The sequence below is a fragment of the Zeugodacus cucurbitae genome, chromosome 6 (assembly GCF_028554725.1).
Source record: "Zeugodacus cucurbitae isolate PBARC_wt_2022May chromosome 6, idZeuCucr1.2, whole genome shotgun sequence".
NCBI classification, from domain to species: domain Eukaryota; kingdom Metazoa; phylum Arthropoda; class Insecta; order Diptera; family Tephritidae; genus Zeugodacus; species Zeugodacus cucurbitae.
The window spans coordinates 61,373,860-61,390,059 of NC_071671.1; the positions used below are offsets into that span (position 1 = coordinate 61,373,860).

Genomic DNA, 16,200 nt, shown 5'->3' on the forward strand with positions numbered 1-16,200 from the left:
CATTTAATGTTAATTTGATTTCGCGATTTCAATTATGTTTCTTTAGCAAAATGCAATGGCAAATGCAAAAACTAAAATGCAATGAAGGATACAGTGTGGCTAAAGAAATAAAGATGTATTATTAAATAAAATGAGATTTATGAAAATATAGTGATGTTTAAGCAGATGCTTAGAGTAGTGACACTCTCAAGGAATCTGTACCTTATAAATCTGCTTGATATCTCGTCGTATTCCGCAGCCATGCACTCAGAATATTATGCCAGGGCAATTTTTAGTGTTGCCTATCACCGTTGCCATTGTTCGCGAGAACCAAACCTGAAGAGTGATTATTCATTAGCATGATGTTATCAAGCCTACCCAACTCCGAATCCTTTTCGAACTCAATGAAATTTCGAATTTAGTGTATTCATAAATCTTCCAAAAAGTGGTATTCTAAAAGAGCTTAACCAAATATGAGGCAGTGTAAACGTCAAGATATCTATAATAAAAACGTACCCGCCGACAATGTCAACTGCTGTTAAACACATTGAAACTAAATACTTCACAAATGCTTTTGCCTTACATCTTCTTGGACTTGGGAAAGTCCATTAAGTATTTGATCTCGCCGTCCTATGGTGTCACTATCGCAAGAGAAATGTACTACCACGCTCTGAAAATGGCTGTCAAGGAAGATAATGTGACAAAAGTCTACGATCTCTTATTGTCAGAAGGCCGAATGATTATATACGAGATAACTGGGACATCTTAAAAGGCCGCGGACCAATACATACTAAATTTCTTGGCCGTCTGATAACTGCCGAAAAAAAACAGATCCAATGGAACACATCAAAAGTTAAGAAATAGCCGAAACAGGGGACACATCCGACGGACCTTATCCGAAGAAGACGAAGACTATTCTATGAACCGGAAAGTCGATGACCATCTCTATATCATATCAAGATGTGAACTCCATGGACTACCTTGAAAAAAACCTTGACCTCATTTGGCAATAAGAAAAGTGCTCTCCTGCAATTACAACGTACACGGAGAAACTTCGGCCGTCGGAATCGGTCGGAATAAGATAAAAATTGTTGTCACATCCACCAAATCCAATAGATTTGGACTTCTTTTTGTTCATTTGTTTTGGGTTCCGAATTTGAATAAGTCTCTTATCGCGCAGGAATTATAATCTTTATTACAGAGCTCCAGAAAATTTATTTCTCGAACCAATTGCTTCAAATTTTGGAGTTTTTCGCCAAAAAATTGAATTTACCTTAAGTTAGAGGATCTTTTAGGAACTAACGCTAAATTTTTATATGTATATAATAATTTTCAACAAAGTAAAGCTTCGTTTTCAAAACCTTTGTTCTGCTCACACTGTAAAGCCACATTATAAAATGAGTACTGCAAGAGTCACAATATATACTTGTTGTTGTTTTATAGCATATATGCATAATCCATTTTCGCCAATGCGTACTCGCATTGCATGTGCATGAAGGTCAATAATATTGGTATTTAATTTGCCGCTCGATCAAGCAACTCGGATGCTACGCTGTCTTCGAAAATCTTTCAATTGCTCGTAGCACTGCAGCCAGTCAACTTACAAGACCGTTGCAAGTGAGTATTCATTTACTCCAGTGTTACTTTTTGGCCATGCAACTCATTGCACTCGGGTCGTCAATATGCAACCTGTGGCAGGTGATAAATCAAGTGTCTGACAGTTGCCGCTGCATTCCGTCGAGGCTGCCTACGGAATGAGAAGCAAGAGGCACCACTTTTTATACAAGCTGACAGACTTGTTATGGCACTGTTGTAAGTACACACATACGGACTTGTGTCCGCTGAGTCGCCGCAGTGACCGTTTACATGAACACAAAGTACCGTATTTCGATGCGTTTTTAGAGGATCATGCATCATGTCTATAACAGGAAACAGCCAAGGTCATCCACAATGCGCGGAGACTTCTTCACTTGCATAGCGTTACTTATAAAGCGGAGAATCTTGTGTGCGACTGGCTGGCGGTTTGTCAAATATCTGGTTTTTAAGCGAATCGATTTTATTTTTATTTTTTATATTATTCGGCATTTCGATTTCATCTGTAACTTGTTTTCGATAAAATTTTGAAAGATGTGAGAGAGCTCCTCTCTAGTATTTGTGTTATTCCATTTCTCTTCTTCTTTTTAAATTATACTGCAGTGGCCTGAGTCGAGCCCACATATGTATATGTATAAGTGAGTTTTGATGGCGAATTAAGGATAGCAGAAGCTTCCCAGAGCCCAAGTTAAAGAAAACCCCTTTTTAACTCGATTTCAATATTAAAAATAGTTACCTTCCGATTTCAAATTTTTCTGGAGAATACTGCGGCTCCCCTTTTCCATATAGTCGACTAACTTTGCCAGCCTTACGTTGGGGTCTTTTCTCGCTTTTGGTTTCGGTTCATCGCTTGCAGTCTACTCGGACGAGTGTCGGTTTTTTGAATTATCATGCCATTCGAAATTGTCTACCTTTCGAATCTATAGCTTCATGCTTCAAATAATGACCTTGGAGAGTGTCCAATCGAACGAGTATCAAATAGAATTTTGACAAGAGAGCACGCGTTCACACAGTGAGCTCAAAACGTCTCAAATCGCAGGTGGCTAATTTTTTTTTTTAGTATTGCTAATTTATTTAATAATATATTAAGTAGAATTATATTTAAATTCAAATGAAAAATAAGAAATAAGAAATAGAAATAAAACTAGTTGAAAAGTAAAAAAAAGTTATAAGTTGAAGAAACACTAATTCGCAAATTTATCTTAATTTCGCGCATAAAAAAATTAAATACTACTTTGAAGTCACATGACAAAATATTTATACTTAAATGAATTTAAAAAAGCAGCTTTTTGTTGCTATCCCCTTATGGCAATGCATACTAATCGTGTCTTTATTTTACTTTTATAATTTTTTTGTTTCTTTGTTTTTTTTTTAATAAATAAATACTTATGCACATTTCAAACCAGTTCTTCCTCTTTGCTATGGCATTCTTTGCATTTAAATTTCGATTTCATTTCGAGTGTTTTTTTTTTGTTTTGTTTTAAACAAGGCTTTCAATATAAATACCATTCATCACAGAAGTTTCGATATGAATTTCTGAGGAGGATACTGATCCTCTTTAGCAAATATTGGACTAAACAAATTTTGACGGGAGTCTAAGTCATAAGGGAAAAAATTGTATTCTCCACTTTTCGAATTTAGCTTGCAAAACCGAAATATTTGAATTCGAAGTTCGAAAAAAGAATTTTTAAAACAAAATATTAATAATTATATAAGGCGTCCTGTATTTTGCGATACATAAAGTTCTTATTCAATTTGAAGAGCTCACTTTGACCCTCATGTATTATGGTCTACATGGGTTTTGTCGCATAACAAAAGGCCTATTTTCAATATTATTTATTATTATTATTTATTTAATTCATTGTTTTTCTGTCTTGTAAATACATATTTAAAGATGAATTTCTGAAATTTTCAAAAAAAAAATTAAAACTCCTCCTTTGTGAAGTCATTTCCGGTGACCCCTCGGAAAAAAGGTAAAATGAAAAGGCAGAAATAAGTGTTTTAGATAAAACTATAACTTGGGCTTGAACGAAGAAAAGAAGAAAAAAGTAAAAATTGGAATTTTGGCAGACATTTTTCCAAAAAATAAAAATTTCGGCCAAATTTGCTTGACATTTTTTTTATACTCTCGCAACAAAAGTTAGCAACAGAGAGTATTATAGTTTTGTCTCCACATAACGGTTGGTTTTAAGTCCTAAAACTAAACGGGTTAAATATAGGGTTATATACATACATATATCAAAATGATCGGGGTGATGAGTAAAGTTCAAACCCGAATGTCTGTCTGTCCGTCCGTCCGTGCGAGCTGTAACTTGAGTAAAAATGTAGATATCTTGATGAAACTTGGAAGACGTATTTCTTGACACCATAAGAAGGTTAAGTTCGTATGGTTCATATCGAATCGTTCATGGGCGTAATCAGACCACTGCCACGCCCACCGAAAACACATAATGTGCCATAACTAAGCCATAAATAAGGCTATGAAAGTAAAATTTGGTACAAAGGATCGTACTATGAAGGGACATATTCTGATGTATTTTTTTTCGAAGTTGGCGTGGCTTCCGCCCCTACTAAGTTTTTTGTACATATCTCGTAAAATACTAAAGCTATATCAAAGAAACTTTCTAGAGTCGTTTCTTTTCGGTACTACATCGTACATTCCAAAAAATGGAGGAAATCGAATCATAACCACGCCCACCTCCCATACAAAGGTTATGTTGAAAACTACTAAAAGTGCTTTAATGCAGTAAGGAAAACCACCTGAAACCTTAAATTTCATTGTAAAGATGGTACAGAAGAACTGCACTCAAAATGGTATACAAAATTTTAAATGGGCGTGGTTCCGCCCACTTATGGGTCAAAATCCATATCTCAGGAACTACTTGACCAATTTCAATGAAATTCGGTTTGTAATATCCTCCTAATTTCCCAATGATATATTTGGTCCAAATCGGATCACAAGCACGCCTACTTCCCACATACCAGAACTTTGAAGTCGTAGAGTGAAGTCGACTAGTGAAGATATCGGAACAGAACTTTGCAAATATACTGCATTTAAAGAGTGGCATCGCCCTTTTAAAAATCGTCGAAATCGATCCATAAGTTTTCAAGACCCTATATATCGAATATTAGGACCTCAGTGCTTCTAACAAATTTTTTGCCGAAAATATAGGTAAGTCTCTCTAATATTTAGAAGAAATTCAGAGGGAATATGTTTTTTCTAATAATATGTATCCGTGCGAAAAATGTGTGAAATCGGGTCATAACTTCCCCTATCTCCTATATACTTAATTTTAGGGTTTTCAAACTTTCAATGGACTTTATACCATATATATGCCGAATATATAATAAATTCTTTGTTATATTAATAAAATTGAATAAATAAATTGCGAGAATATAAAATGTTCGGTGACACCCGAACTTAGCCCTTCCTTACTTGTTTTTTAAATAGTTGTAATTCAAAAAAAGTAAAAAATCCTTCGTTCTAGCACAAGTAAATTGTTTCTCGAACACCTTTGCAAAATTTCATCAAGATCGGTTAGTAGTTTTCGGGAACATTTCACACCCCTTCCAAATGCTGTATCTCCGAAACTATTATTCGGATCGACTTGAAAGTATAAGACAATATTCTTGAAATGTTGTAGAAATTAATAAGCAAAACAAAAAAACGATTAGAACGATTGAACCCCTTAAAATAAATGTAGAATCCGCAATATTTACGTTTTAAGCGCACTTTCAACCAAGCTGGCTTTTTCATTTCCCGCCAATATCGAGATTAAACGTCATAAACAAAACGAACTGTCAAACCTGCATGCCAATTATAAAAAAAACAATGCGCTCATTTCGTTCTACACTAAAATAAGAAACGTAAACTCTATTTTTTCTTTATTCATTATAAAGTAAAACAAAACATCGCCCCAACCAACTTAAAAGTATATCTAATATCATGCGCTATTGGTAATTCTCATGTGTACCTTTATTGCTCATATTCAGTATTTATTCCAAAATCTTTTAAAATTATTGAAACTTAAATTAAAATAAATTTAAATTAAAAACTTTAATTTCATCAATTTTTTTTTATTACACTTTAGCATTAAAAGTGCTCTCTCTACTAACGAAGGGTTAAGGTTATTTCGAGCAAAATACTATACAACTGGTAACATCGATACAATATTCAGCGTCTGGCAACACTTATAAATTAGATATTCCGCTCAGACGCAGTGTATTGTTTTTCGTTTGCAAAAAAATAGTTTAACTATTAAAGAAATTTAATAATTTTGGAAATAATCCGCTTTAATAAAACCTTAACTTCGACCAAAATATACTAAACAATGTCTTTGGTCTGCGCAAGTATGTATAAAAATCAATTCAATCATCAAGCATTTTTAGGTTATGTTTGAAGGCGCTAATGCTGCCGCTCTACTTAATCGCAAACAAGATTTATGTTTTCATACATTGAAATTTTAAATTTTTAATTAATTTTTCGCATTCGCAGTTACAAATGAAGTGCCAGACACGCCTGTCATCTCGCCACATTCTGGTGCTATATTCGAAAGACGAATTATTGAAAAGTACATACTTGAGAATGGTTGCGACCCAATCACCGGCAAAGAGATGAAAGTTGAGGAGTTGATTGATATAAAAACACCACCAATAGTGAAACCGAAACCGCCAAGTGCTACTAGTATACCAGCCACATTGAAGACCATGCAAGATGAATGGGATGCACTCATGTTGCATTCGTTTACACAACGCCAACAATTGCAGACGGCGCGACAGGAACTTTCACATGCGTTATACCAGCACGATGCTGCATGTCGTGTTATTTCGCGTTTAAATAAGGAAGTGGCGGCTGCACGTGAAGCTTTGGCCACACTCAAACCACAAGCTGGTATTGGCACCTCAACTGCGCCAACAACGATACCACAACCAGCTATTGCTGCCGAAGCGGCAGGTAATGCCACACAACCCATTGAGCAAGCTGGCATGAGTGCCGAAGTTATACAAAAGTTGCAAGACAAAGCTACTGTTTTGACACAGGAACGCAAGAAGCGTGGACGCACTGTACCCGAAGAGCTCGTTACACAGGAACAAATTAAAACATTCATGACAGTTGCTTCACATCCTGGGCTGCATTCAGCTTCGATACCTGGCATTTTAGCTTTGGATATTAATAGTGCTGATCATAGTAAAATTTTGACTGGCGGTAATGACAAAAATGCAACGGTATTCAATAAGGATACCGAACAAGTTGTAGCTATACTTAAGGGACATACAAAAAAGATTACCAAAGTCATCTATCATCCGGATGAAGATACAGTTATTACGGGTTCACCCGATATGTCTATACGCATTTGGCATGTGCCCACTTCACAAACGCAGCTGCTGCTGCGTTGCCACGATGGACCTGTTACCGGTTTATCTTTGCATCCTACAGGCGATTATATTCTTTCAACATCATCGGACAAGCATTGGGCATTCTCTGATATACGTACAGGACGTTTGTTGACAAAGGTTAGTATATTACATATATATTCGTGGTGTTTGAAACATATTTTCTCACTTTCCTCTACTTAAATAGGTAATCGACACTGCTGAGGTGGGTTTAACCACCGCACAATTCCATCCTGACGGTTTGATTTTCGGCACGGGTACCGATGATGCGCAAGTGAAGATTTGGGATTTAAAAGAACAAAGTAATGTCGCCAATTTCCCTGGACACACAGGACCCATATCGGCGATTAGTTTCTCGGAAAACGGTTATTATTTGGCCACTGCAGCTGATGACGCCTGTGTGAAATTATGGGATTTGCGTAAATTGAAAAATTTCAAAACAATACAATTGGAGGATGGTTATGAAGTTAAAGACCTATGCTTTGACCAGAGTGGTACATATTTAGCTATAGCGGGCACTGATGTCAGGTAAGGCGGAATAATAATCACATTTTTTTTTTTATAATTGCAAAATTTGAACTTTATTAATTTTTTTCGTGTACCACTTTGCGGCGCACACAAATAGCTGTGTCTATTTGACGTTGCAATTCGTGTTTCTTGAAATGTGCCATCCAATTCTGCAAACGTGTTTGCTCAACCAATGCACGGCGTGACTTCTCTTTCGACAATTTGAAACGTCGTCGCACACGTTTCTCAACTTCCTTACAAAGTTCGGGTGGCATGTCATCCAATTCGTTTAGTAGCCACTGCAAGTGATTTATAAATATATATAGTAAAATGAAATGTTAAAACACATAAATTCTACTCACCAAAAGGTGCGCTTGTATAAGCTCAATTTTAGCTAGCGTAGTATCTGGTTCGTCGCGACATGAGCTTAAAGCCGATTCTGGTCGTGATTGAAACGATTTAACGCTTTGATTCTCAACTGCTTCAGTGTTTTCTATGCCATTCAACTTGCCATGTGCCTTTTGTGGTTCGTTAGTTCGCATTGCAGATCTTTGTAAACTCTTCAGTATTACCGGTACAATTGCGTTGAGTTTTAAAGTTAATTTGCTGCGTAAAAGTAAATCAATGTTTTTGTTTCATATTTAAGCAATTAAAGGGCTTACTCTTTGCTTTGTTTATTCTCATATTCCACTAAAGTCTGCTCCGCTTGTAATCGCAATGTTGCGACACGTTTCTTCATGAAGTTGGCATCTTTGAGCATTGGCGGAATTTTGCAACGTGCTTGTGTCTTTTGCTGCAAAAAAATTGCGAAGAATGAACTCACTCTGTTTTAATTAATTATTTTTTTTTTTTATTATTTTCACACTTACGAATTTCTCATATACCAACGCAACAATGTGATTCAAAAGCGCCAAATTTGTGTAGCGTTTATAATAGTTCGTAAGTTTACTTCTGGTCAGCTCAAATCCCTATAAATATATGATGATTTTAGTTATAAATATTAATCATATTTACTGACCTTTAACCAAACATCCGCTTTCAAATGATTCCTTTTAGCCAAATATGGACGCACAACCGCATCCATATAATTTCTAACAACTTCAATTTGTTGCATGCCAGTCTCACTTTCGTTTTGTGCTTTCAGTTCAGCTATTTTCTTAGGTAATATTAATCGACTGCCTTCAGCACCAACCGCTTCATCATCGATTTCATCGAAGTAACCCTAAAAAATTAAACTCTTGTAGTTATACACTTCTGGCAGTTAGCTGATATCGTACAATTAATTTAAGTAGATATAAAAATCGTTGATAAACATCATGCGCTTCGACTAAAGCGCGCCTATGATCCTCTTTCACCGCTTTCAGCTCGTCTGCTAATGTGCATTTTTGTAATTCCTGACATTTCTCAAGTGAAGCTCTCATATCCTTATAAGCGTTCGCTTCGACTGCTTGTAATGAATTTTCTGTGTACTAAATTTAACACTTTTATTAACTATAACTTCATAATAATATATTTGTTTATTTTATCATACTTCAAAAAAATCGAGCAGCCCTTGATATTCATCATCCTGTTGTTTCTTCTCACGTTCTTTATCCAAATACATTTGCTGGGTTGAGAAGATCATAAATTTTTTACGTGTTATCTCACGTAATAATAATATATCGCTGTATAGAAAACATATAGTATATGGTATCAAATTTGGTTCAATTTTATTTAGATTTTAATAAATCAAAACACACATACGTTTTCATACGAAATTTCCTCGCCAAACGTTGTGTGCGTGCATCCTTCACGTAGCTTGGATCGATAGTAGTAACGAGACAGGGTGCGCGAGGATTCACCACACCGCCGCGCTAAAAGCAGAATATATTTTAAAGTTTAATTTGAAATACCCACTTGAAAATATTAATTTCAGAAGAAGAAAGTGTAATTTCAAAAGTAAGATTTTAAGTTTTTTCCTTACCGCATCAAAGTCGTTAATAGTTAGATTGATGTTTGGAAAAGTGTCTGGATCACGTAAATCATTCGCATCGTAGAAATCTGTTTAAATATTTTAATCAATTCACTCAAAGTTACATTTTACATAATTTTATATTATATAAATAATTTACCTTCATATTTTCGATGAATTTTCTTTTTAAATTTTTTCATCTTTGCAAAGCTCTTGAGTGCAGCAATTTATTTTTTTCTGTCACTAAAACCGCTATTTAATACGTTGCCATGTTACCAGATAAATATAATATAATTTCTTACTCATGGTAAAAAAAAATAATATAACTAAAAAACGTTTCCATGGTTTTTAAAATAATACAAATTTAGAGGTTAAGTCTAAATTATTTTTTAATTGCTATTTGATATTTTTATTTTATTATTTAAACTTTTATGAAAACTTGTGGTTAGTTAATTTTGTTTTTTCTTTACAGGATTCACCTGTGCAAGCAATGGCAGGATTTGAAAGTCTTCAATGACCATACAGCATTGGCCACAGGTGTGCGTTTCGGCAAGCATGCACAATATCTGGCCTCAACAAGCATGGATCGTACGTTGAAACTTTATGCCATTGAATAAAATAAAAAATTATTGAAAATTATGTGCCGTCAGAAAAGAGATACACAATTTCAATTATTTACCATATAAAGTTTTTAATTTCAATAGTAAAAGCCACTCAGTTAAATGAATCCGTATAAAGCGCTATGCTTATGGATAACATATACATAAGTGTAATTTAAACTGTACTTTATCGTTTGTAATGTTAAACGGCTACAAAAATGTATGTAATTAATGTGTAATTCCATTTCATCTAATTATATCTACGTACATACAAATAATACATAAACATTGCAAAGATTTTTCATTACTAATTTACTTTTATTTAAAGGCTTAATATATTGTTATTTCACTATTTTGGCTTGATCAAGTCGCTCATACGTAATAGATACACGATACTGCTTTTATGTGGCTGCAATCTGTTTTAATGGTCCCTCCAGGTAGTTTGCCAATGCCATCGCCTTCTGCTTAAGTAAACCCAAACCGACCATTTCTTTTGCATACAAACAAAGCAATATGCTGGCGACCTGAAATTAGTTATAGAATTGATTAATTTAATTACTAAAAACAATATGTGCACTCACCTGAGTGATGGCCACATGCCCACATTCACAGTCCAATAACACAAATGTTAGACGATCCTCACGGAATGCATTGCGTCCATGTTTTTCGTAAGCTGCCCAAATACTACTAGCAATTGCTGCCGTAACACGCGCATCCTTATCACCATAACCGGCGTAGGCAAGCAAAGCGCCTTCTTGACTAAGTAATCTATGAATTTGTAGTGTTATATATTTAATCATTCTCAGATTGCAAAACAATGGAGATTAGGCTGGCACCAACTTACAATGTATTCTCCACACCACCAGTATTTGCTTGTGCTAGCACTTGCGTGAGGGCTTTTGGTTTTAACATATTTTACGATATTTGTCCTTATAATTTTACGTATGTTGATAAAAACTTGTGAAAATATCTGCAATAAATAATAAAGTACATAAATCACAACTAAAAACAAAACCGCCGATAACAGCAATACCATCCACATTGGAACTTAGCGTAAACAGTGTTGCATTTCCAATTGGATTTTTTATTTAATATTAAAATTAATTTTATTATAAATTAATAAATACCATAAATTACTTCTGCACTGCATAAAGACAAACTATTCATTATAACAATTTGCATAGAAAATTGAAAAATATATATGTAGAGTTTACAAGTACATGTGTATGAATATTGGTGTGCTGCATTTTATTTGTTTAAATTGGTGACGTCACTCACCTTATGCGCTTGTTTATTAAATGCATATGGAAACACACACATACATAGAAACAAATTTTTATACGACGCATATTGATCTAATAAAAGCCAACAACAAACAACAACAAATGCAACTTTAACAATCCATCAGCGTGCCACCACCAAAAATCAGCTGCTCGGTTATGCGAGCTTATTTACCGCTCCATATAAAGCGCATAGCGACGACCCCTCTGACTTTTTAAAAGCAAACAAATACGCAGTTCTGCTGCACGCATAAATGACGCATTTGGTTTTTGAATACTGGCTTGGAAAATAGATCTTTGCAGCTGATCTACTGCATTCAGGCTCACATACTCACACCCAGCCATATTTAAGATCATCCAATGGAGAGCATTGAACTCGGCGAATGGTCAATTTTAATTCGGATACCCTAAGTAATCGACAAATACAAAACTATTTCAAATTTTGTATGTATGTACATATGTTCAAATATTATTGAAGTTTAAAAACGCGCCGCATCCTAAATTCAACCACCGTCTTCATAATAAGCGAACCAACATTTAAAATGTGGTTTCAGAAAATAGAATGGTTCTCTATTAATCATTTAATTATGTAAAAATGTATGCATGTGAAGATGCAACAGGCACTGGAGTGCGTAATATGAATTTGTTAATAGGATAACAAATGAAATTTTGATACAAACCCTCTCCCACGTTGAATACGTTTGGGCATGCATATATGTATATTTATTTACATATAAACATAGCCGCATATTTGTATATAACTCGCAAATAGATCCACCTCCTGCTATAAATAAAAACGCCTCTACAGCTGTTGACAGGCAAAAACGTTTAATTTTCTATGAACGCTGTTCTTCAAGTGTTTTATTATTGCAATTACATATTTACAATTAAATATAACTTTAGCTAAATATGTTTTATAACTCCAAGTCTAATGTTTTAGCATAGCCTTGGCAATAAATACGTATATATTTATATAGCACAATATATTGTATATACGTTTCATTGCATTCCTTCATATAATATGTACAATTGCAACTGTCTCGTGTAGCTTGTTTTTAAATCCTTTAATATTGATATTAATATTATAACTATGTAATTACTTGCAATGATTTGTTGGCTCGAATTATTATTGGCTGCAATAAAAATTGCATAAATATTGGAGCAGTTTTGAGTACGAAAACAAATTTTTCAAAACAATAATTAATGAAGCGTTGCTCATAACCTTTGATGATGTATGTGAATATGTTAATATTATATGAGATATTATACAATTTAACTTATTTTATTATGTTGAATTACTTTATTTGTTATGTGGAAAATCTAAATGCATATTTACACAAATATACATATAGATTCCTTATCAGCACTGAGTTATTAGACTCTGTTCGACCACTAAGAAATTTGGTGTCAATTTCTTATTTTAAATACAACTTATGTACATACATACGTATGAGTAGATGCGTGTTTACATATGCAAATGAAGCTGTGGCCCTAGTCAGATGTGAGTATTAATGTTATCGTTATGATGACACTTTCCATTTCGTGCACTAATATCCGCTCTATGACTAGCTTTGTAGGCGTGCTTCTTAGTTTTCGGAGAAATAAGAAAGTTAACATATACACTCAAGTTGTTGTATCTTTAGCCAAGCTCAATATGCGGCAAAAAAGAGCATCAGTATTTTATTAAATTTTATAATAAATTCTTAATTGAAAAACAAAGCTTGGTAAATGGCTGACAGTCAAAAGAAACTTATTTTCGATGTCTTTTCTTTAACGAACAGTTGGGTCAATTGATAATTTTTATTATCATGCTGTGCATATTTAATTTTCATTTATAAATATTATTATTTTATTATTTTCTTTGATTTTGCTTTCTCCACAACTAATGCATATTTTTTTATATTCAATACTAATGCGTCAATGACCAACTGTTGCAATGGTGTAAAAAAGAATAATAGTTATTATCACTGTTAATTAAACGTCGCGTTTTATTAGTGCCATTCAATGTTTAAATAATCATTTGGTTTTGGAAGAATACCACAAGCGCTGAGCATAGCGTAGCGGTATGCCCATTTTAAGTAGCTGCGTATGACCGTTTGACTTGAGATTCGGTTTATAGTGCAGCACAGCCTCCCAGCAAATTTCGCTTAACTTTGGTATGGTCATCCACATTTTGTAGAGGTCATTGCACCGACGTATGCGCTTAATATCATATTCGATGCCGCCGAAAATGTACATACAACCGTTTTGACTATGTGCTGCCGCATGGAAGTATAATGGTTTTGGTAGCGCCGCTGTTTCTATTAATGTCCATTGTTTAGTTGTAAAATTCAATTTCCATATATCAGAAAAATATACTTGATCAGACTGCAATTAAAATGGAAACGGTCAACACACAAATACATATTACCAATTTATCTATATAATTTTTTACCTGTAAACCACCTGTTATGAATGCTTCGACATCACCATTTGATTTTGTATGCTGAACGCAGGAAAAACACTTTCTTGGTTTTGGAAAGCCTCGCGAGACTGCTTGACTTCCTTGTAACGATCTATCGGGTATGGTGTCAAAATATTCCCAACGACTTGTTTTCAAATTAAATGCAGGAATCCGTTCCAAATCGTACACCAAATTTGACGTGCCTCCACCAAGCACATAGATATACTGACCATCGTAGACCACTTCATGTCGGTAGCGGCCCTCCGGATCTTCGCGTATGTATGGTCGACAAATATAAACGCATTCCCACACACGTGTGCGCAAGTTTAGTCGGTGCACATCACACGAATAATCATAACCAGTCGTTCCGCCGATTGTGTATAAATAATGCTCGTGCAAGACTATGCCCGGACCATATTGTGGCGTGGGCGCATCACCTGTAGCCTCAATACGCATCACACTGGGTTTGTCAACTTGTGTTTGATAAATATAGCAGTCATTTGAGCAAGATTCACCGAAGGGATAACCAGTGCCACCGTAAGACTAAAATTAAATAATATTATATAAATATTTAACAAATAATATTATAAATAATAAAATAAAACGTTTGCTGGTGGTTTGTATGTATGCAAATAATTATGAGTGCGTAAGTGTGTACATATGTATGTACTTCAAACATGTGCAAATGTACATATGTACGCGATATCAGTAAGATAAATTAAGTTCTTAACATTGTCTAAAATTTACTTACAATCAATAAATTATTACTAATGATAAGCGCATTCGATGCCAACTCTCCTGGCATATTTCGATTTGTTGAAGGATTGTGTAATAGCACCCAACGTTTAGTTGCTAAGTTAAAACGCCATAATTCTTGAAAAAGCATGCCAGTGCCGTGTATGGCGGTATTACTATTGCTAGGATTGTATCCACCTAATGTATAAAGATGCGATTCGGAAGCTACTACACGATGACCACTACGTGCGAAGGGATAGTCTCTGGGTGCACAATGCTTTTTGTAATTACATTTCATTAAACGCAGTGGTTTAAAAACATATATGGGTTTATTAGGCACGCGAAATCTGTGATTAGATATTCTACTGCTGCCAACGTCACTTTCACTTTCCGAATTGGTGGAAGAGTCACCACCATAACCGGGTATATAATTATCAGATGCGTCATCACTATCCATTTCAACGAAATAATCGGAATCAGTTTCGCTAGACATATCCGACACATCATCATCGTCATTCTCTTCATCAACATCCTCGTCGTCTTCGTCGTCATCATCATATCCCAAACCCATCACTGGTTCTTCATCCATAGGTTCTCCTGGTACGTGTTCCATAGGATCACGTTGTTCGCCATCTTCGCCGTCCATTGCAAAGGAAAATAGTCTGGGTAAAGGTATATTTCGTAAAATAGAAAGAAAATTCCTTTCAAGGACAGCTATCAAATTCCAGGCGTGTAGCAAATTATTCAATAAATTTAACAAAGCTAGCGCAGCAAATCTTCTTATTCTCATTACAGTTCCGAAGTTTAATTTTTTTTATATATTTTTTTTTATTACTTAAATTTCACATACACCGATTTTCCATCACAATTACAATAATATAGTTTAGAAGTGCACTTGAACAATGGATGGTAAAACCACATTGAATTTTTAACAAATAGATTTGGGTTTGTTGCCGCGCACAGCTGGTGGTGAAGGTCGACACAATGTTGCTATCCCAACACAATTTCTATTAAAGGATTCTATTTAATTTGACAAAAATACACTGTTTATTCGTCGGAAATTTGTAATTGTTTGTATTGACCTTGATAGACACTTGATTTTTTCTTAAATATATGCTAATTTTTACACGTTTACTTCAATGTTCAATATTTTTTTGGGATTTATGCAAGAGTGCAACAACATTGCTCGCCCCCAAATCAGCTGACAATTAGCGTCCACTGCTCCCCATACAATCATTCGCAACAGCTGTCAAATGAATTTCAAACCATATTTTGTATACACTGCCTATCATTTTGATTACGTAGTTTGATATCAGCACTTTGTTTATTCCTTTGCATTATACTTTTGATCCCTTTATATAATATTTTATCAAATACTCATAATTTCGGATTTTAACTTTTACATATAGTTGGCTTCACTTGGTTTTTATTAAAAATGTATTTACACGTCACACGCTTTCAAAATCTTCACACCAAATGAGAAATTGCTACGCTTTCGAACAATAGCAAATACCTTGCTAGGCCACAATCGTAAATAATGCAGTAATGAAACACAGGGTGACGCATAAGTTATTATAGTAATCGTCAATAAATTGGAATATTTAAGTGCCCGGGTATGTAAACATTAGTAATGGTTACATGTTAGTATGTCATTAAAAACCTAAATCTCTGGAAATAGCAAATGCGCATAGAAGTTTTATTAATACTACTTTTTTAAAA

General features: G+C 34.6%; 4 protein-coding genes across 4 annotated transcripts; 1 reads left to right on the forward strand and 3 right to left on the reverse strand.

Moving 5' to 3' along the window:
- The first annotated feature begins 5,752 nt into the window (after positions 1-5,752).
- Positions 5,753-10,330, forward strand: LOC105209232 (pre-mRNA-processing factor 19). The gene is made up of 4 exons (XM_011179532.3): positions 5,753-5,922; positions 6,068-7,086; positions 7,154-7,494; positions 9,897-10,330. The coding sequence occupies exons 1-4, from the start codon at positions 5,904-5,906 to the stop codon at positions 10,039-10,041; spliced, it is 1,524 nt and encodes a 507-aa protein (XP_011177834.1). The 5' UTR covers positions 5,753-5,903; the 3' UTR covers positions 10,042-10,330.
- On the reverse strand, positions 7,517-9,732 carry LOC105209231 (uncharacterized). Its single transcript, XM_011179531.3, has 10 exons — positions 9,585-9,732; positions 9,437-9,513; positions 9,217-9,326; positions 9,005-9,137; positions 8,751-8,942; positions 8,492-8,695; positions 8,343-8,441; positions 8,136-8,266; positions 7,836-8,079; positions 7,517-7,772 (listed from the first exon to the last, which is right to left on the reverse strand). The coding sequence occupies exons 1-10, from the start codon at positions 9,622-9,624 to the stop codon at positions 7,551-7,553; spliced, it is 1,452 nt and encodes a 483-aa protein (XP_011177833.2). The 5' UTR covers positions 9,625-9,732; the 3' UTR covers positions 7,517-7,550.
- LOC105209230 (ragulator complex protein LAMTOR2 homolog) lies at positions 10,319-11,059 on the reverse strand. The gene is made up of 3 exons (XM_011179530.3): positions 10,868-11,059; positions 10,605-10,791; positions 10,319-10,547 (listed from the first exon to the last, which is right to left on the reverse strand). Exons 1-3 carry the CDS (start codon positions 10,933-10,935, stop codon positions 10,425-10,427), a joined length of 378 nt encoding a protein of 125 aa, XP_011177832.1. The 5' UTR covers positions 10,936-11,059; the 3' UTR covers positions 10,319-10,424.
- A 1,051-nt stretch (positions 11,060-12,110) lies between these two features.
- LOC105209228 (kelch domain-containing protein 10 homolog) lies at positions 12,111-15,982 on the reverse strand. The gene is made up of 3 exons (XM_054233680.1): positions 14,498-15,982; positions 13,738-14,289; positions 12,111-13,670 (listed from the first exon to the last, which is right to left on the reverse strand). Exons 1-3 carry the CDS (start codon positions 15,269-15,271, stop codon positions 13,320-13,322), a joined length of 1,677 nt encoding a protein of 558 aa, XP_054089655.1. The 5' UTR covers positions 15,272-15,982; the 3' UTR covers positions 12,111-13,319.
- Positions 15,983-16,200: the final 218 nt, after the last annotated feature.

What these genes read in the sequence shown, in the direction of transcription:
- LOC105209232 (XM_011179532.3), top strand. An exon ending in CAGGACGTTTGTTGACAAAG is followed by an intron (nt 7,087 to 7,153) that starts GTTAGTATATTA and finishes CTACTTAAATAG; the next exon opens with GTAATCGACACTGCTGAGGT. An exon ending in ATAGCGGGCACTGATGTCAG is followed by an intron (nt 7,495 to 9,896) that starts GTAAGGCGGAAT and finishes TTTTCTTTACAG; the next exon opens with GATTCACCTGTGCAAGCAAT.
- LOC105209231 (XM_011179531.3), bottom strand. Translation starts at nt 9,624, where the DNA reads ATGAAAAAATTTAAAAAGAAAATTCATCGAAAATATGAAG. An exon ending in AATTCATCGAAAATATGAAG is followed by an intron (nt 9,514 to 9,584) that starts GTAAATTATTTA and finishes ATATTTAAACAG; the next exon opens with ATTTCTACGATGCGAATGAT. An exon ending in CTATTAACGACTTTGATGCG is followed by an intron (nt 9,327 to 9,436) that starts GTAAGGAAAAAA and finishes TTCTGCTTTTAG; the next exon opens with CGCGGCGGTGTGGTGAATCC.
- LOC105209230 (XM_011179530.3), bottom strand. Translation starts at nt 10,935, where the DNA reads ATGTTAAAACCAAAAGCCCTCACGCAAGTGCTAGCACAAGCAAATACT. An exon ending in GGTGGTGTGGAGAATACATT is followed by an intron (nt 10,792 to 10,867) that starts GTAAGTTGGTGC and finishes ACAAATTCATAG; the next exon opens with ATTACTTAGTCAAGAAGGCG. An exon ending in GGCATGTGGCCATCACTCAG is followed by an intron (nt 10,548 to 10,604) that starts GTGAGTGCACAT and finishes AACTAATTTCAG; the next exon opens with GTCGCCAGCATATTGCTTTG.
- LOC105209228 (XM_054233680.1), bottom strand. Translation starts at nt 15,271, where the DNA reads ATGAGAATAAGAAGATTTGCTGCGCTAGCTTTGTTAAATTTATTGAAT. An exon ending in TTAGTAATAATTTATTGATT is followed by an intron (nt 14,290 to 14,497) that starts GTAAGTAAATTT and finishes ATTTAATTTTAG; the next exon opens with TCTTACGGTGGCACTGGTTA. An exon ending in TCATAACAGGTGGTTTACAG is followed by an intron (nt 13,671 to 13,737) that starts GTAAAAAATTAT and finishes TTTTAATTGCAG; the next exon opens with TCTGATCAAGTATATTTTTC.